Raw genomic sequence first — 23,280 nt, forward strand, 5'->3', positions numbered from 1 at the left:
ATCATTCCGAGCCAACCAAACTATACATTGCATAGTCAGGCCATGACATAAGCTTATTTCAGGCCACAATTTGTCAGCGATTCTGACTAGCCATGATGACATGCGACGCTTCCATCCGCATAAATTTCAGCGCTCGCTACTGGCATCAATCAGTCGGGATCACCGAGCTCAATGATATCGCTAACGGCCGCGGGCATTATTAGTCCGCACCTTTCGAATTCAGTGGCGGAATCTCCCCATGTCCGTGCTATCGCTACAGGGATCGATGGACCGCCGGACCGGACTCCATTCTGTCACTGTCGGTTAGTGCCGGCCCTAACCTTATCGGGCCGCTCGGTTCGACAATGCCAAATGGGACTCCGCAGCCGGAAAAGGACGTTCGGCCCCAACTGTGGCCGTTGGCTCGCTTCAGAGCGGTCTCATGATCCAGAACATTTCGAGCTCGCCGTGGCCCAGGCCGGGTCGGAGAGTCCGTTCTGTGAGGCCCGTTTTGGGTAAGTCGTTATTAGTATTTATATCAGTCATCTGTGAATGTCTCCGCCAGTCGCGGATGTTTGTCAACCCGTCCTAGCTGAATTTCTCAGCGGGAAAATTCTGAGAAATTCAGCCTCAACTAAAACAAATATCCCGCATCGCTTTCAACTAAAAATGCAGCGCTATTTTCCGCAGAACCGCGGTCGACTGTTTGTTTCCAGCATCCGTGCAGGGTTTGTCGGGCTGCGGAGAGAAGGTCTCCTTCCGTGACCGGAGAGCGGCACACCGGACAGCCTCGGCAACAGAGTGGTGTGCCGATCGGATGGCGTGCCCGCCCGCCATCCCACGCGCCTCCGAAGCCAAGTCGGCGGCTGTGGCGGCCCGTCTGGCCGGCCGACTGGGAGCTGATGCCTTCTGGACACGGGAGACCGCTGAGCTGGCCGGAATCGGTGTGAGCCGAAACTAGCGGGGCCGAACCGGGCCACGGCTCGGCGAGATTTGACAAATGGAGGTCCAATCAGCCATTCTTAAAGCCGAATGGGCCTCCTGAAAGCAAAATCGATGCTTCTTGGAGGCAATCGGTAGCATGATGGATAGCTTTTGTCGCCAAGGTCGACACGGAACGGCTGGAATGATACCTCATGAACCTTAGTTCTTGTGATATATGCAAATGAACATGTCAACTGCTTCCATCATCTATCATTAGTGCATTCTTGCGTTTTAAGCCAGAAGAGCCCGATTAGCACCAGTTGATGCATTAGCATTCCAGACCGACGCTGGCGTTTTGGCGGTCAATTCCAACGCAACTAACGAGCTCCGCTGAATTCGATTAGGCCATTCAAATCAGCCGGATTTAATTAGCTCCCTACTCATTTCCAGCTAAAACACGGCTCGACGCCGACCGCCGGCGTTGGTGCTGGCTGCTACTCGGCCCGTGGTCTGATGGAGACACCCCGGCCGCCTCCCTGGCCTTTCAGGTCTCATGTGGACGAAAAGATGGGACCATTGTGAACCAGCTCAGCCTGCTGAGGATAGCACCGCGAATCGTTTCCGGCTGGAAAGATTCATAACATGCCATCGGCACAGCTGCGTGCAGCGTGCCGCTGGTGGAATAACAAAAACTTGTTTTTTTAGAAAAGTTTCTGTCCGAGATTCCAGACATTCCCGATGTAGAAAGTTTTCTGCTTGCTGTAGTTTGTTGGTACACACCAGACGCGAATACCAGCTTATTGCGGGATTTACGAGTATTCCTCGGGGGCTGACGGCGGTTCTGGCGTCGCGACCACCGCGCCGGTCGCCGCTGGCGGCGGTCAGATGAGGTCATCAGAGGTCATCGGCCATGGTGGCGAGGTCGGTGGCCGCGGGCGGTACTGAGACGACGATCGAGCGTGGCCAATAGCGGCCAACAATAGACTGGTCGGCCGACGGGCTGTGCGACGGACCGGCCGGCCGGCCAGCGCGCTGCCAAGACGTATGGGCCGGCGGAAAAGGCAGGTTGGCCAGCCGATATCGGACGGCCCTGGGAAGCCGGCGGATACGGAGGGTGAGCTGTGAACCAGCCTTTACGTCAACCCGCTGTGCTAGTGGGTCTTTTGTGGCGCTGCTCGCGCGTGCAGCGTTGGTAGTGAAGTATCACCAACAGTTACTTGATTGCCAAAGCATTTTATTGCAAGTTTTCACAAAAAAAAAAAAATAGAATGCCTCATTTTATTCGCATGGCTGAAATACGCTAAAAGCCTGGGCGATGCCGTCACCAATGTTCATGCCACCAGCACAGCCAGGAGTTCGGTGCCACTGTCACTGCATTCAATGCCAATGCAGTCGCATATTTTTTCCATCAGATTAGGCTTTCTTTGTGCCTCATCTGCCGCCATTATTTTTGCATCGCTTGGATGCCAAAATAATTACGGTATAATAGTAGGGCTTTGCGGCTTCGCCTGTGACGTGCCTCTGATGGTTTTCATCATACTTAGCCTCATCAGAATCGAAGTCCCCTTAGAGTAACCGATATATTTATACCTACCCGTGGGATTCGGATTACAGCTGGTCGGAAGCAGTCGTTATCCGGTCGGCAACATAGGCGGTAGGATTGCTTCCGGACGTTGATTGCTAATCGGTAGCTAACCCCGATCGATTGAGAATGAACAGGTCTGGCATATATCCAACACCAAGCGAAACTATAGCCAGTAAAACCTTGTGTGTAGCTAAGCTACTCATGACAGAACATTTAGGGGCTGTCGAAATTACTCCAACTAAAACTTCCGAGGGTTGACCCAGGCACATGCTATTATTAACATCGCGAAAGCATACAAATCGCGCGAGAACCTACGTGCGAGTCTAAAAAGCTGAAGTTTCCCTTACGAGGAGGTATGTTTTTTTTTAATGATCAAAATTGTCCCGAAGGCTTGATGAATACCATGGGAAGTTACGACTGTGGAAGCACCTGATGTTTGATAGGGGCGCTTGAATACAGCACATATTGAAGAGGGGTTGTCGATCCGAGACGTCGGACGGTGAGCCTTCGTCTGTATAGTCTTCTCATCCCCTTCCGTCTCGTGACGTCTTATTTACGATGCCACCGGTATTTTGTTTCAGATTTTTCGGTCATCACAGGAGTGCTGAAGTCAAATTTACGCTGGCTGTATTGAGACAATGCGGCTGTGGATTGGCACTTTGGACAGAATGGAAACTACAAACAAGATTGTTGTCAACAACCAGAGGCAGCAGCGCCGGCTGTATGGCGCATTCTCTCGTTCACCTCCTTGTGAAGGATAAACAGCCGTGCTACTGCAGTACTGCAATCATCAATCGAAACACAAAACATCATTGAACCTGGACATCGATCATGTGCTCACGCAATTGGGTCTTCATTTTTATGCAAAAAGACAAGTGTCTCACGTTTGACACGTGGTGCGAGGCAACATCCGAGTTTTTCGAACAATATGCCTTGCAAACTGCTGTCGAGTCAGTCCACAGAATGCCTTCGAGTGGACCTACAGACTGCTGTGCAGTGTAGACTGCTGTCCAGCCAATCTGCAGTCCGCTGTCTATTGTCGTGAGACTCTACAGACTGCTGTTGACTGACCAGCCGAGCTGCAGACGGTGGTTGTGTGGAGCTGCAGGCGGCTGTCGGCAGCCGAGTGGGAGCTGCAGACTGCCGTCGAGTGTCTGTCGACTCGAGTGGAACTACAGGCGGCTCGTAAAGTCGTCGGGCCCGACGGCCGAGGGCGTTGCTCACGTTCGTCGTTAGTTAACGATGCGCCGGGCGCAGCCGGACGGCTCGCCAGATCCACTCCGCCGTGCAACGACTCAAGACTCGGCTCGTGAACAGTAATTAGCTTAGGCTGTCCAGGCCAGGCGGGCCAGTGTCGTGCGCCGTATAAATCTCGCCCTCTTCCCGCCCCCGGACAGGCCCTGGTCGACGGAGAAAACGTCCGAGGCAGATGTTTTTATGTCAAAGTTTGTGGGCGGTGGAACAGAGCACGGCTTCTAGGAGACGGCCCATGAGACTTTAATCAAACTAAGTTAATGTTGGTAGCTCAGAGCACTTAGAGAAAGTCAGGTAAGCGGCTTTTTACTGACGTTCTGATGCTGTCTCCAAGTGCAAAAACAATTTATACCCGGCGTAAGTACCGACTTTATTCCATGTCTACGTTTATCAGATGTCATTTTTAGACTTTTATATGCCCTGATCCGTTTTATTCTTTCTCCGAACCCCACGTCTGCGCAGGGTCTGGACGGTCGCCGGCCACTGAGCCTATGGAGAGGATCCTGATCCCTCCCTGGGGTGACCGTTCTGCCGTCCCGGAATCCGCCTCTCAAACAGGATAGTGCTAAAGCCCCGACGGCACGCAGACCGGTGACCGCCGCAGCCATCTCCCACTCAAAATTATATCAGAATTGTTCTGATATGGCGTCAGAGAAGGCTACCTCAACCCAAACCAAGCAATAGATGATTGGCTATTGACAATGAGACTAATCGCACAGATAATTGTGCATTACTCAGGCTATGAGACTCTCACCCTGAGGCACAGCTCTGCTCTCACCCAATGAGTTAACCACTCTCACCTCTGGCACAGCTCTCACCCAATGCGTTTCAGCACTCTCACCGTCTGCGGAGGTGGCCAGGGCCGTGTGAGAAGGGTACCGCTGCTGTGACACTGCTCTCACCTAGTGAGTTATATGGCGCTAGGTGAGCTCACATTGTGATACGACTCTCACGTAGTGAGTTTTGCTGCACTCTCACCGTCTGCAGATGTAGCCAGCGCGGTGTGAGAAGGGTACCGCTGCACCATTCGCCGTACAGTGTCGATCTGCTCTAGGGCAATCTGCACGGCGTCCAGGTACTGCGCGCCGCACGGCACGTATATACTCCAGAACTGAAACGAAGAGAAACGGGCGTCTGTCAGGATATATATAGTTTCAGAACTGAAACGGAGGGGGGCGGGAATCTGTGAATATTTGCATAGTTAATTTAGTTACACTCTAGAACTGAAACGGAGGGAGCTGGGCGTCTGTCAATGTATGCTCCAAAAATGTAACGGAGACGGGATCCACCACACACGGATACTCCAGAACTGAAATGGAGGGGACGGGCATTCGCTAGGATATAGGAACTCCAGAGCTGGAATGGAGGAGAAGGGTTATCTCGTGGTACACACTTCAGAACTGAAACGGAGATGCATGATGGGTGTCCGCTAGTTATCCATACAGAGCTGAAACGAAGGGCCGTCCGTCCGTGAATTTTCTCCGGCATTGGAACGGAAATCGACGGACATGAGACATCAAGTCAGCTTACCCCAAAATATCAAGTCAGTTTATCATCATGCTGCACCTTTTATCGGATATCTTACGCTGATTTTTCATGTATTTCATCTTTTTCTTATTTCATCCTTGGTGCATAACTGGTTGCCGATTATGTATTATCGCTAGTCTGTATGTTATTAAGGGTTAGGCCTACGGTTAGACCACCATTTATTGAGCTCCATCACTTTGATTATCAGTTTTGTCCTTGTCTAGTGAAGCTGTTAGTATCGCTGTAGTTAGTATTGTTAGTTAGTATTGCTGTAGGGGTATCGAGCATTTTTTTTTTTTGTAATCAACCATCGCGAAAAGGCCTGCAAGTGGCGCTATCTTAGCAAATTAATGTCAGACGCTTTTAAATTTCCCGTTCTTTATCAGAGAAGGATGTTCGTCATCATTGGATCAGCGAACACCCATCGGAGTTCAATCAACTTCTGAAGATATCACACCATCTCGGAAACATTTCAAACTAATTGAAAACGGAGCACCATTGAGTACCTCTCAAAATCTTATTCTGATAGTGGTCCGCCCGAGTCTGCCGCAAAGATAGACCGCCGCTGTAGAAATGGCCGGGTCGTCTGCCGACGCGGCGCAGAGGGGGGGGGGGGGCTGGGGGAGGGGTGCGGCAGTGGGCGGCGCCGAGCGCTGATGAGAAGTCGTGGGAACGTGCCGCATGGACCGGCCCCATGCAGAGCGGCTCCATATGACAGAATGATGGGTCCGGTGTGAGTCTGCGCGTCAGAGAACCGGTGTCACCCGACTGGGGGTCCTGGTGGGCTGTGGGTGTAGCGACTGGGGTCCCTCTGGGGGCAGGGTGTAACGACTGGGGTCCCTCTGAGGGCTGGGTGTAACGACTGAGGGTCTCTCTGAGGGATGGGTATAGTGACAGGGAGTCCCTGACGGCTGCAGGTGCTGTCATGGAATCCCAGGGGCACTGGGGTATCCGCTGGGGTTCTGGAGGGCTGGGGTTCCAGCTGGGGGTCCTGGAGAAGAGACAGACTCCAGCTGCTTAGTTCTGAAGAGCGGCAGGGTCCTTAGTCGTATAGCCCGTGTTTAGAGTTTAAAGTTGGTGCATGTTGATGAGTCGTGTCTCCATAAAAGAGGGCGTAAAAATGAAACGGGGCACTGCCGGTATTGGTTTCCGACTGTAAAATGCAGAGTTCTGTTCATAAGCTGCGGACGGAGACCGTCGTCCATCAGGAGAATGTCTCCGTCAAGGAGCAGCGAGCTATGTCCGCCGGTTTCGGGACCAGATATACCGCACAGCGTCTTACAGGCGGCCATCATGATAATCGGTGATCTCCCGTGAAAAGTGCAACTGAAAGGGGGTACGTTTGTGCATTGTGATGCGATGCCACCAATCCGCATAATTGTGGCAAAAGATATATACGGCTTATTGAAATATGAAATGATTTCTGACTCATCTGGTAATATTCTTGTCGGGGTGTCTGCTTTTAAACAGCATTCCATCTGCATCTTTGTCTCACGCCTGATTTGGGTGTTTCATCAATTTTTCTACTTCTGTGGCAAAAATGTCATTTTTGATAGGCATATTTCCATTTATTTGAAGTCAATTCTAGGTAGGTTCATTTAAGTACCGTTTTTTTTTCATTTTTCAGGTTCATTTTTACCGCTTCATTTAAGTAAAACGTCCTATAAAACTACACCTGGCATTGGGATTCTTAGCATCGGTATGGATTTCATTGTTGAATTGATATCATTACGCGAAAGGGCTCTTTCCTATGCTGCGAAAACACTACGACACACACCTCATAAGTCAGCGGGTCAACGGTCATGCAACTGCATTTAAACAGTGCAGCATCACAGTGGAGATAACACAATCACTCTTCAGGGAGCCGGCTGAATCCTATTTCAACTCGTAACTCCACAGATAACCGTTCCATTTGTACCGAAATCACCCCCTACTGCTACATAGCCGCCGACTCGGTTATAACGTACACAGTCCTAAACTCTGCGGCACAGCGTTAGCGGTAGAAATGACGGACTAAACATGTCTGGCACGCCTGTAAGCTGATGCCATTTGGGACGATGTCTCAGCGTCCGGCCCCTACTGAGTGGAGGACGGAGACGTTTGTAGCGCAGGACGGCGACGTTTGTAGCGCGGGCTCGGCGTCTCGACGCTCGTCGGCGCCCGTTAGGGTCAGCTCGGACAATTGAACCGCCTCTGATGAAGACAGTAAGTTGCACAAACGCCGGACGGGTGGTGCAATTCGGACATGTTCCATCCTAATGGACAATGCACGTCGTCCGACCGCGTTAGAATATGCATGAGGGAGAGAGTTACCGTGTGAATGCTGTGGTTTAACTATTCTGAGTAATCTACCTCATTCTCAATGCATTTTACTACCTGGTGCACCTGTCAGTGGTGACATTGAGTCAGTGGCGCGGGAACTTCTTTCAGACTGGGGGGGCTGAACCATAAAAGAAATCAACCTAGGGTACTCCCAAATCTAGTTTTCTCACCGGTTTTAGGCCACTTATTTTTCAGACCTTGGCCTTTTCAACAACAAAAAACACGAAAATATTTTCAAAAAGTGAGGTATTCCGTCTCAGCTGAGTGAAGAAACTACCGTTTTGGCAACCTGGAATAAAGGTTTTAATCTGCCAAATGAGTTGCCGAGCCAGTGAAATAGGTGGATTTTTCACTAACATGCTTTCTTCCTTTGTGACCCACAACCCCTAATTTGGGGAGGACAAGCTGCCCAACGGTTCCTGGCCTCATGAAACGTTGTGAGGCACCGCCCCCACGGCCGCAGAGTTGTGGGGGCAAGCTTCCCCCACTGCCCCCTCCCCCGGTTCCCACGCCTATGTATGAATCTATGAAATTATGTTGGTAGATTTCCGATTTCGATTCCTCCAGCTGGGGGGGTGGGGGGGGGGGGCTCAAATACATTACGAGCCCCCCCCAGCCGAAAAGCTAGGGGGGGCTCAGCCCCCGCTAGCCCCCCCGGTTCCCGCGCCACTGCATTGAGTTTCCATCTCTTCAGATAAAACTCCAATTTTCAACTCTTTACTTCAAGATCAACCTATCTCATCAAATCTCGACAACCACAGAGAAGGCCGCCAAAACATGCACAAGAGAACGATGTTAGCATATCCGGGATGGCTGTATCACAAATTGACATTTGTGTGAGTCCCCCCTCTCCGTTGAACACTCGGGAAAATGATGCCATTTCCGTGTGTTCCGGCTTTTGTGTTCGATGGAACATCAGCTAGAAAGAGAACGTGCAGAGTCTGAGGCACGAAATACCACCCGAGGGAGCGCTATGCATGTCATATCGGCGGGCCAAACAAAACTTAAATGATACAATTTCTGAAAGATCTTTTAAAATATCTGTTTTACTTCTAAAACCATTTCGAGACCATTCCGGATTCTCAAGCATTTGCCAAACTCATAGATGTTGTTGCTGGGTCTACGGTGCATGGGCTTATATTTTACTCGTATGTGATGAATACAACACATCATTTTAATGCATATTGAATGGAAGTGTTCAATTAACCCTCGCATGTGTAGGGGGGGGGGGGTCGGATGGACCCCCCCATGGTTTTTCGCGAATAACTCGCGTAAAAAGCGGCCGATCGCGACGAAACTTTCAGTACCCTCGCATTGATCAATTTGACACCTACCCTGAAAATTTCATGACCCTGACCCAAATGACCTTTGACCTGTGACCTCTTTTCCGAGACCATGTTTGGCCGGAATCGCGATTTCGCGTATGTCGGCTCGCACTAGTCGCGTGTTTGCAAGCTTTTCGTGGTTTCAAACGTTCAAACATGTGATTTGATGTTACTCCCGTGTGTGTCAAGGTCACCTGAAGGTCAGGTCAGGTCATTGACCTTTGGTGACCTCGGGTGACCTCGGGTCACTTTTTCGAGTTTTACATGTTTCTAGGCTAGTTTTTGGAGCTGAATTCGAATTTAGCAACCATCTGAACATTTAAGAAGTAGTTTTGGTGACTTCGTAACATGTTACGAAGCTGTCAGAGGCGGTTGACACGTACTACGAATACCCGTCACGACGCCTACTGGTTGACCTGACCTGACCTGACCCGACCTGGTCTAAATGCTTCAAGACATCATCTGTGATCAAAACCAACACGATATTCGTGATCAGCACCCCGAAAAACCCCTTAGCAGCCACACTTTACGACTTTCTAACAGGTCCCGATTTTCCCGACTTTGGGTCATTGACCTGACCTGGAAGGTCAACCAATGACCTAGGACCTTAAAATTGGGTATCATCGGCTTCCTCTCGTCACGGGCAACACGCTCGTTTTTTCCGCGAAGCTCTAGCTCGATCAGGGGCCAAACGGCAAGGGGGGGGGTCCAACCGACCCCCCCCCCCCCTACACATTAGAAGCTGGCAAACGCCGCACACATGCGAGGGTTAATAATATTTTGAGTGCTAAATATTTAATGACAACACCTGTTTTTTACCATTTAAAAAATGTTATGCTGCCAACGTCCAACGTTCACGAAAAACTGATCAAACAAGTAAAATCGCGAGAACTGTCTTCTACTCAAAGACAGTACTTAGTGGCTATATCCGGAACACTCTAAGAACTGTAACCTTCCATCTTATTAGTGATCCACACCAGCCCCACCGCGTATATTCGGATGCAGTATGAGCAGAGCATGGGTCCCGAAAAATTCCTCAGAAACTAGAGAAATTCTCGGACACACACGACGGGTACCATATGAATGCGGGTGAGACTAAATGCTTACTTCGAAAGTTAAGCTGCGTTGCGGCATTGGCGGTTATGTGCGGCGTGTATGCCGCATGATTAGTAAGCGGCGACCACTAAATTAAAAACTCAATAGCTTTGACCTGTTTTCAATGGATAACACTGCATACCAAAAATGTCCATCGCTCTCGTCATAGGATATTTAGATTTAAATAACTAACTTATCTACATCATCGTTTTGAACCAAATTAATACTTTTAACTTGACCCTCGCCCGTATAGGTGTTTTTTTTCCAGCCGCGAACGTATAAGGTATAACCCCTTGCCGTTTTGCTCCTGATCAAGCTAGAGCTTCGCGGAAAAAACCAGCGTGTTGCCCGTGACGAGAGGAAGCCGATGATACCCAATTTTAAGGTCCTAGGTCACCGGTTGACCTTCCAGGTCAGGTCAATGACCCAAAAGGCAGGAAAATTGGGACCTGTTAGAACGTTGGACGTGGTGAACGTGGGACCTGAAAAGTTGCACCTCTATGTAATATGTGGGTTCGATATACTGTGTGACGTTCCAAGAACTATTTGGGAAAAGTTGCACCTCCGGAGATACGGACGGACGGACGGAGAGACGGATGGACGGACGAAGAGACTGATGACGGACGGACGGAGAGAGTGACTGATGGACGGACGGATGGAGAAACGGACGGACGGATGGACGGACTGAGAGACGGAAGGGCGGGCGAACGGACGGAGAGACGGACAAAGAGATGGACGGACGAGAGAGAGAGAGAGAGAGAGAGAGAGAGAGAGAGAGAGAGAGAGAGAGAGAGAGAGAGAGAGAGAGAGAGAGAGAGAGAGAGAGAGAGAGAGAGAGAGAGAGAGAGAGAGAGAGAGAGAGAGAGAGAGAGAGAGAGAGAGAGAGAGAGAGAGAGAGAGAGAGAGAGAGAGAGAGAGGAGAGAGAGAGAGAGAGAGAGAGAGAGAGAGAGAGAGAGAGAGAGAGAGAGAGAGAGAGAGAGAGAGAGAGAGAGAGAGAGAGAGAGAGAGAGAGAGAGAGAGAGAGAGAGAGAGAGAGAGAGAGAGAGAGAGAGAGAGAGAGAGAGAGAGAGAGAGAGAGAGAGAGAGAGAGAGAGAGAGAGAGAGAGAGAGAGAGAGAGAGAGAGAGAGAGAGAGAGAGAGAGAGAGAGAGAGAGAGAGAGAGAGAGAGAGAGAGAGAGAGAGAGAGAGAGAGAGAGAGAGAGAGAGAGAGAGAGAGAGAGAGAGAGAGAGAGAGAGAGAGAGAGAGAGAGAGAGAGAGAGAGAGAGAGAGAGAGAGAGAGAGAGAGAGAGAGAGAGAGAGAGAGAGAGAGAGAGAGAGAGAGAGAGAGAGAGAGAGGAGAGAGAGAGAGAGAGAGAGAGAGAGAGAGAGAGAGAGAGAGAGAGAGAGAGAGAGAGAGAGAGAGAGAGAGAGAGAGAGAGAGAGAGAGAGAGAGAGAGAGAGAGAGAGAGAGAGAGAGAGAGAGAGAGAGGAGAGAGAGAGAGAGAGAGAGAGAGAGAGAGAGAGAGAGAGAGAGAGAGAGAGAGAGAGAGAGAGAGAGAGAGAGAGAGAGAGAGAGAGAGAGAGAGAGAGAGAGAGAGAGAGAGGAGAGAGAGAGAGAGAGAGAGAGAGAGAGAGAGAGAGAGAGAGAGAGAGAGAGAGAGAGAGAGAGAGAGAGAGAGAGAGAGAGAGAGAGAGAGAGAGAGAGAGAGAGAGAGAGAGAGAGAGAGAGAGAGAGAGAGAGAGAGAGAGAGAAGGGTGGTGAGAGAAAGGAGGATCAGATGAAGGAAAAGACTTAGAGATATGGATATTACTTGTCAGAGACTCGGGGAGGACGGGAAGGCAGTGGCGGTCGCGGGGGGGGGGGGCCATCAGGGCCATGGCCCCCCCCAAAGGCAAATCAGGGGGGCCATCATATCATTTGGCCCCCCCCCCAAACAACCGATGGGCCCCCATGGGCGTATGGGGCCCTGGCCCGTATTCGATTGTCACGAGGCTCGAGAAACCCACGCCAGCTATTAACAGCTCCCATACCGGTCTTCGAGGGTCCTACACTCACCTCTGAGGGCCCTTCAGTGGCGGTCAAGCGCCCACATTGACCGCTGAGGACCCACGTTGATCTCTGAGGGCCCTCCACTGGCCATTAAGGGCCCCTAAACCGGTCTCAGGGGCCCAACCGGCGGCTGAGGGCCTCACACAGGCTCTGGTGGCCTCATTTCTGTCTCAAGACTAGCCTTTAATTGCCTCTGAGGGCCCCGCACTGGATTCTGAAGACCCGATGTCGGCCACTAAGAGCCCGGATCGACCTCTGAGGGCCCCTCTTGGTCTTTGAGGGCCCTCCGCTGGTCTCTGGGGTCCAACGCCGGCCTATGCCGGTCTTTTAGGGCCCCACACTGACCTCTAAGGGCCCATGCTAGCCTATAAGGACCCACATTAGCCTCTGAGGCCCCCCGCACTGGATTCTGAAGACCCAATGCCAGCCTCCAAGGGCCCGCATCGGCCTCTGAGGGCCCATCTTGGCCTTTGAGGGCCCTCCGCTGGCCTCTGGGGTCCAACGCCGGCCCATGCCGGTCTTTTAGGGCCCCACACTGACCTCTGAGGGCCCAATGCTGGCCTGTAAGGACATACAGTAGCCTCTATGGGCCCCGCACTGAATTCTGAAGACCTGATACCGGCCTCTAAGGGCTCGCATCGGCCTCTGAGGGCCCATCTTGGCCTTTGAGGGCCCTCTGCTGGCCTCTGGGGTCCAACGGCGACCCATGCCAGTCTTTCCGGGCCCCATTCTGACCTCTGAGGGCCCCATGCTGCCTGCTGGGCTGTAAGGGCGCACATTAGCCTCTGAGGGCCCCGCACTGGATTCTGAACACCCAATGCCGGCCTCTTAGGGCCCGCATCACCTTTGAGGGCCCATCTTTGGCCTTTGAGGCTGGCCTCTGGGGTCCAACGCCGACCCATGCCGGTCTTTAAGGGCCCCACGGCGGCCACGCTAACCTCTGAGGGCCCCATGCTGGCCTGTAAGGATCCACATTAGCATCTGAGTGCCCAAGTCGGTCTCTGATGGTCTCAAACTGCCCTTTGCAGGCCCTGTACAGGTCTCTGAGGGCCCTAAACTGGCCTCTATATGCCCCCAACTAGCCTATGAGGTCTCTACACCGGCCACTGATGGCCGTATTATGTTCTATGGGGGCCCAAGACTTATCTTTGGGCGTCACGCATTTGCCTCTGAAGGCCCACATCAGCCTCTGGGGCCCCATATGGGGCCTTTGAGGCCCTTCGCTGACCCTTGGGTCCAACGCCGGCCTCTGGGGGTCTGACACTGTACTCTAAGGGCCACATTGCAGCCTCTATGCGATAGGTATCGCCGAAGCGTTATCCATGGGCCTATTAGTGTAGGAGCCACGGGTGCAGTGGGTGAAGTTGCACCAACAATAATTCTCCAGTGGGTGCAGACAATGTATTCTCTACCCACAATAATCTGGAATGAAACCCATTTTCTCATCAACACTCGATGCAGCACGACAAATTCAGGATATTTTGCCCACTACTATCCATCTTTCGATGCATTTGCTACTGTGATGGTCTTCAAAACTTACATGTGTGCTCAAGTGAAAAATAAGAAACGGAACACATGTGATTGAACACATACCGATGACCCACTGTCAAAAGTTTTAGCACGATATCTTCAAAATGGCTAAGTTAGCCGGTTTTACTTTTTGCGGTAGTCAATTCACAGTTGCGTGAATTATTGACATTACCAATGCTTCCAAATGAACTTACCTTTTCGACATAGTACACTCTCAAAGCTGGCAATAAGCCTCCGCTCGGGTGCCGCTCCCTACCCCCCCCCCCCGCTTCACCGGTCATGGCTGGATTTCTGCACTCATGCACTACGCCCGTGGGCCCCTTTAACCCGCGCCCTGGTGTGGGTCTGAGCCACCTTCGCCCTGGTGGGGGGGGGCCAAAATGACCCCCCCCGTCTAACTCGAAAACGAAGAGGGCTAGGAAGACGCGGAAAAAAGCAAACGAAAGCCCATAACAAGTACGTTCGAAAGTATTTCGGTCATTTTTTCGCTAAGGTCAATATTGAGGTCGCTAGAGGTCATCATAGGTCAAATTTCAGTGTTTTCGGTGTTGCCGGACATATTCCGCTGTAGCTCGGAAACTAGAAGAGCTAGAGAGCCGCGGAAAAAAGCAATCGATAGCTCTTTTCAAGCTCTTTCGCCAAGGTTCGTCAGATTTGACCTCAGCTCAACGGTTTGGCCTACAGAGGTCATGCAAGGTCAACTTGGCAAATTTCGTTGAAAATGTTTTTAACTATAGCATGCATTCACGAGAAAATAGAGAAACGATTCATGCACCATCGTGCTTGGCTCGTCGAGACGCGTCGAATGATATATAGTTTGACCTCGAAAGGTCATTTTGAAAATTTGACCTCAGGTCAAGGTCATGACCTTACCGAAATAGGTCATGCTGCATATCATTCGATCCGCATTGACGAGACAAACACGATAAACGTCGAACGGAGTCTCTATCTCTATTCAATAACAAGTAAGTGCAGAAAAACCGCTGGTGACCTCTGGTGACCAGGGAGATGACCTAGCGTGACCTCAGCGAGGTCACAAGCAAATGGTTTCACATGGGCTGTGATTTGCTGACCCAAGACACTTCAATAACGAAATATAGGAACAATCACGCCCGATTTAGCTGAAAAACAACTACTTTTCGATTCTCCCATTGACTTATAATGGGGAGCAGCGATGACCTGACCTGACCTTAGGTCACATTTATAAAAAATCCGAGATAGCCATTTTGTAGAGCTGGGTGACATCTTCAAGTACTGTAAATTTTACATCGATCGGATAAAAGCTGTGCCTTTGAGAGAGCTTTGAACTTTTTTAGAGGTGGTGTCAGTTTTGGTGACCTTGTGACCTGACCTGACCTGACCCGAACCCCCAAAAAAAGGACATGATGTAAAAATGTTGAATAAACAGCTATACAAAGTTTCAGGGCGCTAACTCAAGTGGTTTCTGAGTTATCGCTGAAAAACCACAGGGGGGGGGCCAAAATGGCCCCCCCCCACCAGGGCGAAGGTTAAGCTAGCACCGGGCCCCCCGGGTCAGTGCAGGGGCCCCTTTGCCAAGTTGGCCCCCCCCCCAAACGCCAAGTCTGCGACCGCCCCTGCGGGAAGGAGACTGATACCTAAAGAGAGGAAAGATGATCGTGAGCAAGGGGTTTGGGAGATAGGTAAGGAGACAGGGGAAAATGAGATTTTATTGCTCCGGTCCCAATAACACTTCCCGAAATAAAATATAATTGGTCGTAATTATCGAATAAGAATCGGAAATTGTCAATTGAACGTCTGATTTGCTTACATCGATCCGCCCTATACCCTGTTTGACATGTTTGCACCAAAGCCAACTTGCAGGCTATACATCGAGCCAGTGGTATATACTATACAATAAATACATCTCTCCCGGTGGTATACCTGCATAGAGCCGAGACCTCCGGCTGTATTTTCCCACGATCAGCCGGATTGCAAAGCCGTGTATTTTTGGTCCGTTGCAGGCGGCCGGCGCAATCTCCGTGAAAGAAGCGCTCCAGTGACAAAAGCACGAGCAGATCGCCTAAATGCCGGTGGCCGCGAGAATTTCTCTAGTTTCTGAAGAATTTTTCGGGACCCATGCTCTACTCATACTGCATCCGAATATACGCAGCCCCACCGTTTCTTTCCTCTGGAGTCCGGTAGATTTGTCACCCGGCACGCGTGTCATCATCGGTGATACAGAAACAACAGCGAATGGCACGCTCCCAAAGGTGATGGGTTCAGCCGGCCGGGCAGCGACCCAATTTATCGAGATGGGGTATACCACGATGCTCACAGACTACTGATCTAATACTCCATTTTTGGCGCTTGTGATAATGCGTATAGGAGTGCGCCGCACACTGGCGGTCGCAGCCGCTAGCAAAAGGGGGGGCCAAAGTCACACTCGCGGGACATAACATTATCCGTCACCGGGAGGGGGGGGGGGGTGATCGGCTAATTTTTTACGTCCACGAGGCGCCGCACAGTTGGCATTACTTATGCTTCATCCATCTCATTCTTGCGTGAAATCTTTGAGCTCAATTTAAGGAATTTAAGGCAAAATCACCAGTTCCATTTACCGTCTCACGGTGTGCCCACCGGTCGGGCCGCTGCACCGTCCATGACGACGGATCGGTGAAGCATAGGTATACTGGAAGGTCAGGCACGCGGATTCATGACCTTACCACTATAAAACAATTCGGAAAAGTACAGATACATCTTGCTAAAAAGTACAGATGCCTCTTGCTTTGAACAAGCATGTGAAACCCAGAGAGCATTTTTAGACTATGACATTTACCCATATAGGTACCTAGTTGTGTGGCGGCGGGAGAGAGTAGGTACACCGGCCTCTGGAGACCCCCACAGGTTCCGAGCTTTCAGAATTGGCATCTGAGGGCCGCGCGCGACTCCTGCGGGGCTTCGCAACGGCTCTGTTGGGGCTCACTCAACCTGCCTAGTCCTACTGCTAAAAAGACTGGCCCTGAGCCCTAAGGACTTCATCAGTCTCTGCCAGCCCCAGGACCCACACCGGCTCATGGGGTCCCGACCTCGAAATATGAGGGAATCAGCGCGGGACCATCAGGACGTAAAGCAATCTCGATCAGGACCAACGTAAGGCTGTGCCGGAGACTGCGTGAGCCCTCTGATCTTCAGAAACCCACCCATGTATGTTTTCATGTAGAGGCTAGTTTAGGGCCCTCAGAGACCAGTACAGGGCCTGCAAACTACAAAGGCCAGTAGTTTGAGACCATCAGAGACCGAGTTGGGCTCTCAGAAGCTAATGTGGGTCCTTACTCATTACAGGCCAGCATGGGCCCTCAGAGGTCAGCGTGGGGCCCTAAAAGACCGGCATGAGCCGTCGTTGGACCCCAGAGGCCAGCAGAGGGCCCTCAAAGGCCAAGATGGGCCCTCCTCAGAGGCCAATGCAGACCCTTAGAGGCCGGCATCGGGTCTTCAGCAGCCAGTGCGGGGCCCTTATTGGCACCTAAAGGTTCGTCTTGGGACACCAGAGACAAAAATAAGGCCACCGGAGACCGGTGTGAGACCCTCAGACGCCGGTTGGGACCACTGAGGCCGGTTAGGGGCCCTCATAGGCCAGATGTGGGGCCTCAGAGGTTGATGTAGGCTCTTAGCGGTCAACGTAGGCGCTTGACCGCCACTGAAGTTCCCTCAGAGGTCAGTGTAGGACGTTCAAAGACCGGTGTGGGAGCTATATTAATAGCTGGGCGTGGTTTTTTTAGCCTCGTGACGATCGAATAATTGCCAGGGCCCCATACACCTATATGGGGGCCCATTGGTTGTTTGAGGGGGGGGGGGGGGGGAAATGATATGATGGCCCCCTTTATTGACCTTTGGGGGCATGGCCCTGATGCCCCCCCCCCCCCGGCCCCCGCGACCGCCACTGTGTACACATTACACACATGCCTCTGAGATTACATACTAGCTCATGCAAACTCTATGCAGGCCCCGGAGGTCCCACGCTAATCCTTAAGAAACCAAGCCGGCATACGGCGTCACCACCGGGCTTCTGAGGTGCACAGCACCAACCCATGAGGTCTTACTTTAGTGTCTTGGAGCCAATCTCCTTTAGCAGGGCCCACCCGCCACTGCCGAAGAGGGTCTCATGCCAGCCATTGCTGAATGCTGGGCCTACGAGAGCCTCAAGTAAACCCACGCTGATATTCCATATAAGATCCGGCCATACTCGTGAACCGGTGCCAGCGACGCTGACCGCCAAATTGACAGAATGCGAAACTGAGCCCACTCATGAGTGAAATTTACGTCCTTTGATGGCGCAAGAAAGAAAATGAAACATACGAAAAACTTTTCTAGGACTTTTGTTCGATCTGAAAGGTGGGGCCAAAAGATAGTATGGCCCCACCTTTCAGCACCAAAGGGGGGGCCATGGCCCCCGTGGCCCCCCCCCCCTGCGACCGCCAGTGGCGCCGCACAACGAACGAATATACTAGGGTGTAGATTGGTAGCGCGCGGTGACAGCGCCGTAAAAGAATGTCGCCATCTTGGTGCAGGCTTCTTTAGTGGACACTGAAATTGACTGAAACATCAAATGTGGCATGAGGGATATGAACGAACTGCTGCAGATAATCGCTAAAGGGAATACAATGAATCCTTTATGAAGGACTTGCGTACGTTATTGTGTGGAAGGAAAGCCCTGTGCCACAAAGTGATATTAGAAGCATGACTTTATCAATAAACCAGAAGGAAATAGGAAACTGCTCTTGTGATTAAAGCTGAGCATATAAAGCATCATTTCTATGGAGATCACTCGTTCTGCGGCGGTATGTAACTACAAAGTATAACACATGTCAGATGAATATCAAACATGCCGTATTACTCTTCATTACACAATTGAAGGAATTCATTTGTTTTAGTCCCTACACATCAAACACGTTACACGGCTTCCTGCTTTACAGTTCCATTATATCAAAGGACTTTTTGCCAACATCTGAATGTTCCATCTAGCGTGGAACTGGAAACTGAAATGAAGCTTTGTAACGGATACAATGTCCAATTAAAACTAGAGTTTACATACAGAAAGACGTGAGTGAGTATTGAATGCCTTATTGTTCGACATTTCTTAGCACAGACACTACATCCTGAAATGGAGCTGAGAAAGGCAACGAAAATGATTGGAACGAACTTGCTTAGACAGTAACTCTACATATCGGAAAATAAAGTGAGAATAAAGCAATTAGATGTTACATAACTCTATTATAAGGATAAATATGGACACCTTATTATTTAAATGCGTAAATCAGCATGTTTTTTCCAGAGTAACTTTATTTTGAATTATGGTCCTGCTTCGTTCTACCCTTTTCGTTTAGGCCGTCACAGCACCGGTACCACACCACATTATTACACTCACTCACTCACTTACTCATATTACACCACACACACGGCACACACACTCCGGCACACCCAGCCGGGTGGCTGTGGCCGCCGTGAGAGCCAGCGGCACGGCGCCATCACACCTCTGTTTGTCATGCACATTATCCGGCCGGGTCGCGGCAAAAACGACAATGGCAGAGGCCGCGCGGCCGGTGGCGGCGCTGCAGCACGCGCCAGCCGTCATCACTCACTCCACTTGCCCTCCCGGCGCGCGTGGAGTGGCCGCCTTCCGTTGTTGGCATCGATTGGTGCGCGCGAGGTGACGCCTCCCGGCCTCCCCGACCCTCCCTGGTTTCCCCGCGGCATCTCCCGCCCTCCCCGGCCCTCCTGGCCTCCCGGTCGCCGGAATCTGATGGGCACCAAGGTACCCCTCCCCGACCCCTCCCCGCCGCCGATTCCGTCGCGCTGCCGGCTCTCTGATGGCGTCATTGTCAGGATCCGGTCATTGACAGCTGGCGTCATCCGGTGATGACAGCAGGCGTCATCCGGTGACGTCATCACTGCTGCGTCAGCTGCGTCTATCGTAAGCGTCATTGGGATGGCGTCGAATTAGAGAACATCCGGTGGGCTATCGGTGCATGTGTGCACAGTGTGCACCATAGCGCACAGAGATGTAACCTAACCACTCCAGATATTGCATTTTATACGGCACGCAAGCGTGGCCTGCCTGGAACATTGAGATCCCACAGAGACCTCTCTTTTATCTTTGGCACGGAAGTCCTCTCTCGCACAGCCATGAAAGTCAGAGTGGATCGTGAAACATTCGTTCAAGTGGCTCTCAGCTGCGGTGACATTTGGACAGCAGCGTAGTACGTCAGGGTACTCCAATATCCAGGGATAGTTTTCCAATAGTTCTGACCCACTTCAGACACTTCACCGGTAAGATGTGCATTATGTATTGTCACATTGTCACACCCAGTGAATATAAAGATACACGCTTTGTTGTACGCTCCCAAATAGACAAAGTTCTGACTACTAGCCTGCTTGCAGTTCAATGGCACGACTTCCTCGAATACCCGGACGCACCAACTAGCAGATATTCACTCAGCCGGCCCCTAATGAAGATGCATCGGGTCCAGAGATCGGCCAAACTTTGGCCGGCCGTCCAAGGGGCGTTGACGATGGCGTCGGCGATGGCGTCGATGGTGATAGTGGCGTCGACCTCGACGGGTCAGCCGTCGCTCGTCGCCGGGCGCCCAGTCGGAGGCAGCTCGGCCCAGCCAGACGCGACGTCCTGATCCGCTTGTCTCCGAGAGATAACGAGGTTAGCCGGTGAAGTTAGCCGGCCGGGGCCGAAACACGCCGGAGGGCGAGCGTCGCGCGCGACACAGAGCCAGTTACAGCCGACAGAAACATCAGCGACACGCTGGTGCGTCCGTTGGCACGGCCCGGATCAAAGGGAATCGGCCGCCGACAGCCAGCGTTTGGCCAGCCTTTCAGAGCGGGCTTTCAAAACATTGCGAAAGCGACGAGTTTTTTCGGTGGCCAAGTTGGCTGAGCAAAAATGGCCCGCGCCGTTGGATCTCAACGGGGTTTCAGAGCCTATTGCGGCACGGTGAAATGCTGCACAAGTCGTTAAAAAAGATAAATAAATAAAGAGCATCCAACCTGCTACTATTTGATCATCTGTGATCATCAAATGGATGTTTGGACTAATAAATTCAAATCGTATGCTGCTCTGTGCTTTCCTGATCGGGAACACTATTGATTTTAAATAAGTGTCCGGTATAAATTGATGCTTTGGTGCTGAAAGGCAGCTCAGTAATGGCCAGATCAACAAGCTGCAAAGTTTCAGAGTTTATCTTTTATGACTCGCGAGGCCTCGATGATTAAAAGCTTCAAAGGTTGGCTAATGATTACACGTCTTATTGAAAACAAAAAACTTGGGAAATAATGAATGCATCATAATAGGGTGAAGGAGAGGTTAGCAATAGTTTTCATGAAAAAAGTTGCTCTGATATATTGTAGTTCGTTCATCTCTAAGCCCTCACCTCCGAGTTTACGCATTTTTTTGGCCAACACTCGTGTATGGGGGCACGTAGATGTGTGGTGTTTTCAATCGTTAAAAATGATTTGATTTCATCAGCCCTGTAACTAAATGACGACACATCGGTCCAACTCTGCCGCACTGTGTGCGAGGTTACCCGCACCGGGCCTGCCTCGGGCTTTTGCAGCACAACTCTGTTTAAACAGTTGGCGAGCCGGCGGTTAACTGGCAGCCGACTTCTTTGACTTGCAGATTTATCTACCGCCATATTATGCCGGTATGGCCTAAAAACCACGGCCTTCAGGGTAAACAATTTAATGACGTTATGTTTCTGAAAGTAGGTAGTTTTGCCAGAGGCATTGCAGTTGATCGTAGTTGATGGTTCATTTATGCGATGGAATCTTCCACTGGTGGTGGAACCTGCGTTTGGTTACGCCGTTTAAATAGAAAAAGGGAAAAGCTGCTTCGTTTGTTAACCAACCTCATTGACCTTGGTTATGAGAACATTAGCAGGTGTATACCCCAATAATTTTATGAAACCAAAGCCTTCAACGTGCTTCATCTGTCTTTGCCGGGGTTAACGCACTTCGCGACTTTTCCCACTTCATCTTGTTAAAGTTTTTGAACTCTGCTGTGGCCCATTGTGGGCTTTACGGTCTTCAAGACTTTATCAGACTGCTGACTACAGTTCTCGGAATTAATCCATTTGGGGCAGTGAACAGATGGCGACTGCCTTCCGACGAGGCCATAATACATAATCTACCACATGGGACCGACAGTGTGGGCATTCAATCGGGACGTCTCTATGGGGCAAATGCCGTCCTGCCAAAGGAACCATATAGACATACAGTTACTTTCAAATATGGCACTGCATGACATTTCATTCGTAAAGAGGAATTCATTCGTTCGTTTATTCCTTCATTCATGGCCAAGGAAGTTTTTTTTTTTTTTTTTTAAGTGCATTTATTGTCAAATAAACAGCATTACTGCCACAGTCCAGTCATCCATCACACTTCCACTCTTCCGCGATCCGCCCACAAAAGATGCAGTAAAGAGCACATGAAACTGCATAAATAGCATATCAACTAGATCATTTTGGCCAAGGAAGTTGGTAGGTTAGTACCTATAGTGGATTCAATTCATGGGAGCATAAAATAAAACTGTGAAGTTGAACGGCACACGTGTCTATGAGCATGGAAGATATAGGAGATGATGAAACGCCGACAAAAAAGATCAAAAGATAAAGCTCATTTTTTTAGGTAAGGTACCTTTCTTTTTTTTCTCGTGCGAGTTTGATGTTAACCCGCGCGGGGCTGGGGTCTCCAGCCGAACGCGCGGGGCTGGGGGGGGGGGGGTAAATTTTACCCCCCCTGTTATCTCCCGAACTAATGGTCCGATTTGGAAAATTCAAACGCCAATCGAAAGCTCTCATCACGAACTACTAAAAACATGTACTTAATTTAAAGTTTGAGGTCAAGGTCAAGGTCAGGTCAAGGGTACAAATTGCAAGTTTCTACAGTATCGGCCTTGCACCGTAGTTGCCGAAGAATGGAGTCATGGACTGAGACTGATCGCCCAAAACGTGTTCTTAGGCTACCAAGACAATATTCGTTGCATACAATATCATTCAGAGGTCAAGGTCAAGGTCAGGTCAGGTCAGGTCAGGTCAGGTCACCAAAAAACAAAATATAGAAAAGGGCATGTGCGACACATGTTTTATGGGTCATTTTACTCATAGAATTCAATAGGCACACTCAATAAGTGATATGGACCACCTCTGGATGAATTTCAGGTCGAGGTCAGGTCAAGGTCAGGTCAAGTGAGGTCAAATTTTGAAGTTGGTTGTTAAGGCCTAAAAAGGTGTCTATCTGATGCAGTTTTTCACGGCGAATCGAATGGTGCTATTTTTGTTTCCGTACGAGGTCTAGAACTTCCAAAAAAGTCATTTTTCAAAAAAATTGTGTGTCGTGACGTCATAAAATTTTGAATAACTCCCACATTTTTGAACCGATTCTTCTAAAATTTGGTATGTAGGTGCACATAGACCACTTCTCTGACATATATTCCGGTTTTTTTCGATAGACCCAAAATTGTGGATTTTATAATGATTTTCCCAAAAAAGTCAGTTTTTTTAAAACAATTAGGCCAAAATCCAAAATTTTCAAAAAACCGAGATAGCCATTTGATAGACAAAGTAAAATTACGTATAACCTTTTTTGTTACGTCTTGATTCCTTTAAAAATGAAGATGTTAGCGGCGTTTGAACTTTTGCCGTTTTTGAGGCGAAAATGGCGAACATGACGTCACTAAAA

General features: G+C 50.3%; 1 protein-coding gene across 1 annotated transcript in view; it reads right to left on the minus strand.

The window, feature by feature from the left end:
• The window catches only part of LOC122373722 (dipeptidase 1-like), a 43,066-nt gene that overhangs the window by 12,288 nt on the left and 7,498 nt on the right, over positions 1-23,280 (minus strand). Inside the window, exon 3 of the mRNA XM_043352060.1 lies at positions 4,721-4,853. Coding sequence (XP_043207995.1) covers positions 4,721-4,853 — 133 coding nt within the window. The remainder of the gene's footprint in view (positions 1-4,720; positions 4,854-23,280) is intronic.

The sequence above is a fragment of the Amphibalanus amphitrite genome, unplaced genomic scaffold, assembly GCF_019059575.1.
Source record: "Amphibalanus amphitrite isolate SeventyFive unplaced genomic scaffold, NRLGWU_Aamphi_draft 001542F_arrow, whole genome shotgun sequence".
In the NCBI taxonomy this organism is placed as follows: domain Eukaryota; kingdom Metazoa; phylum Arthropoda; class Thecostraca; order Balanomorpha; family Balanidae; genus Amphibalanus; species Amphibalanus amphitrite.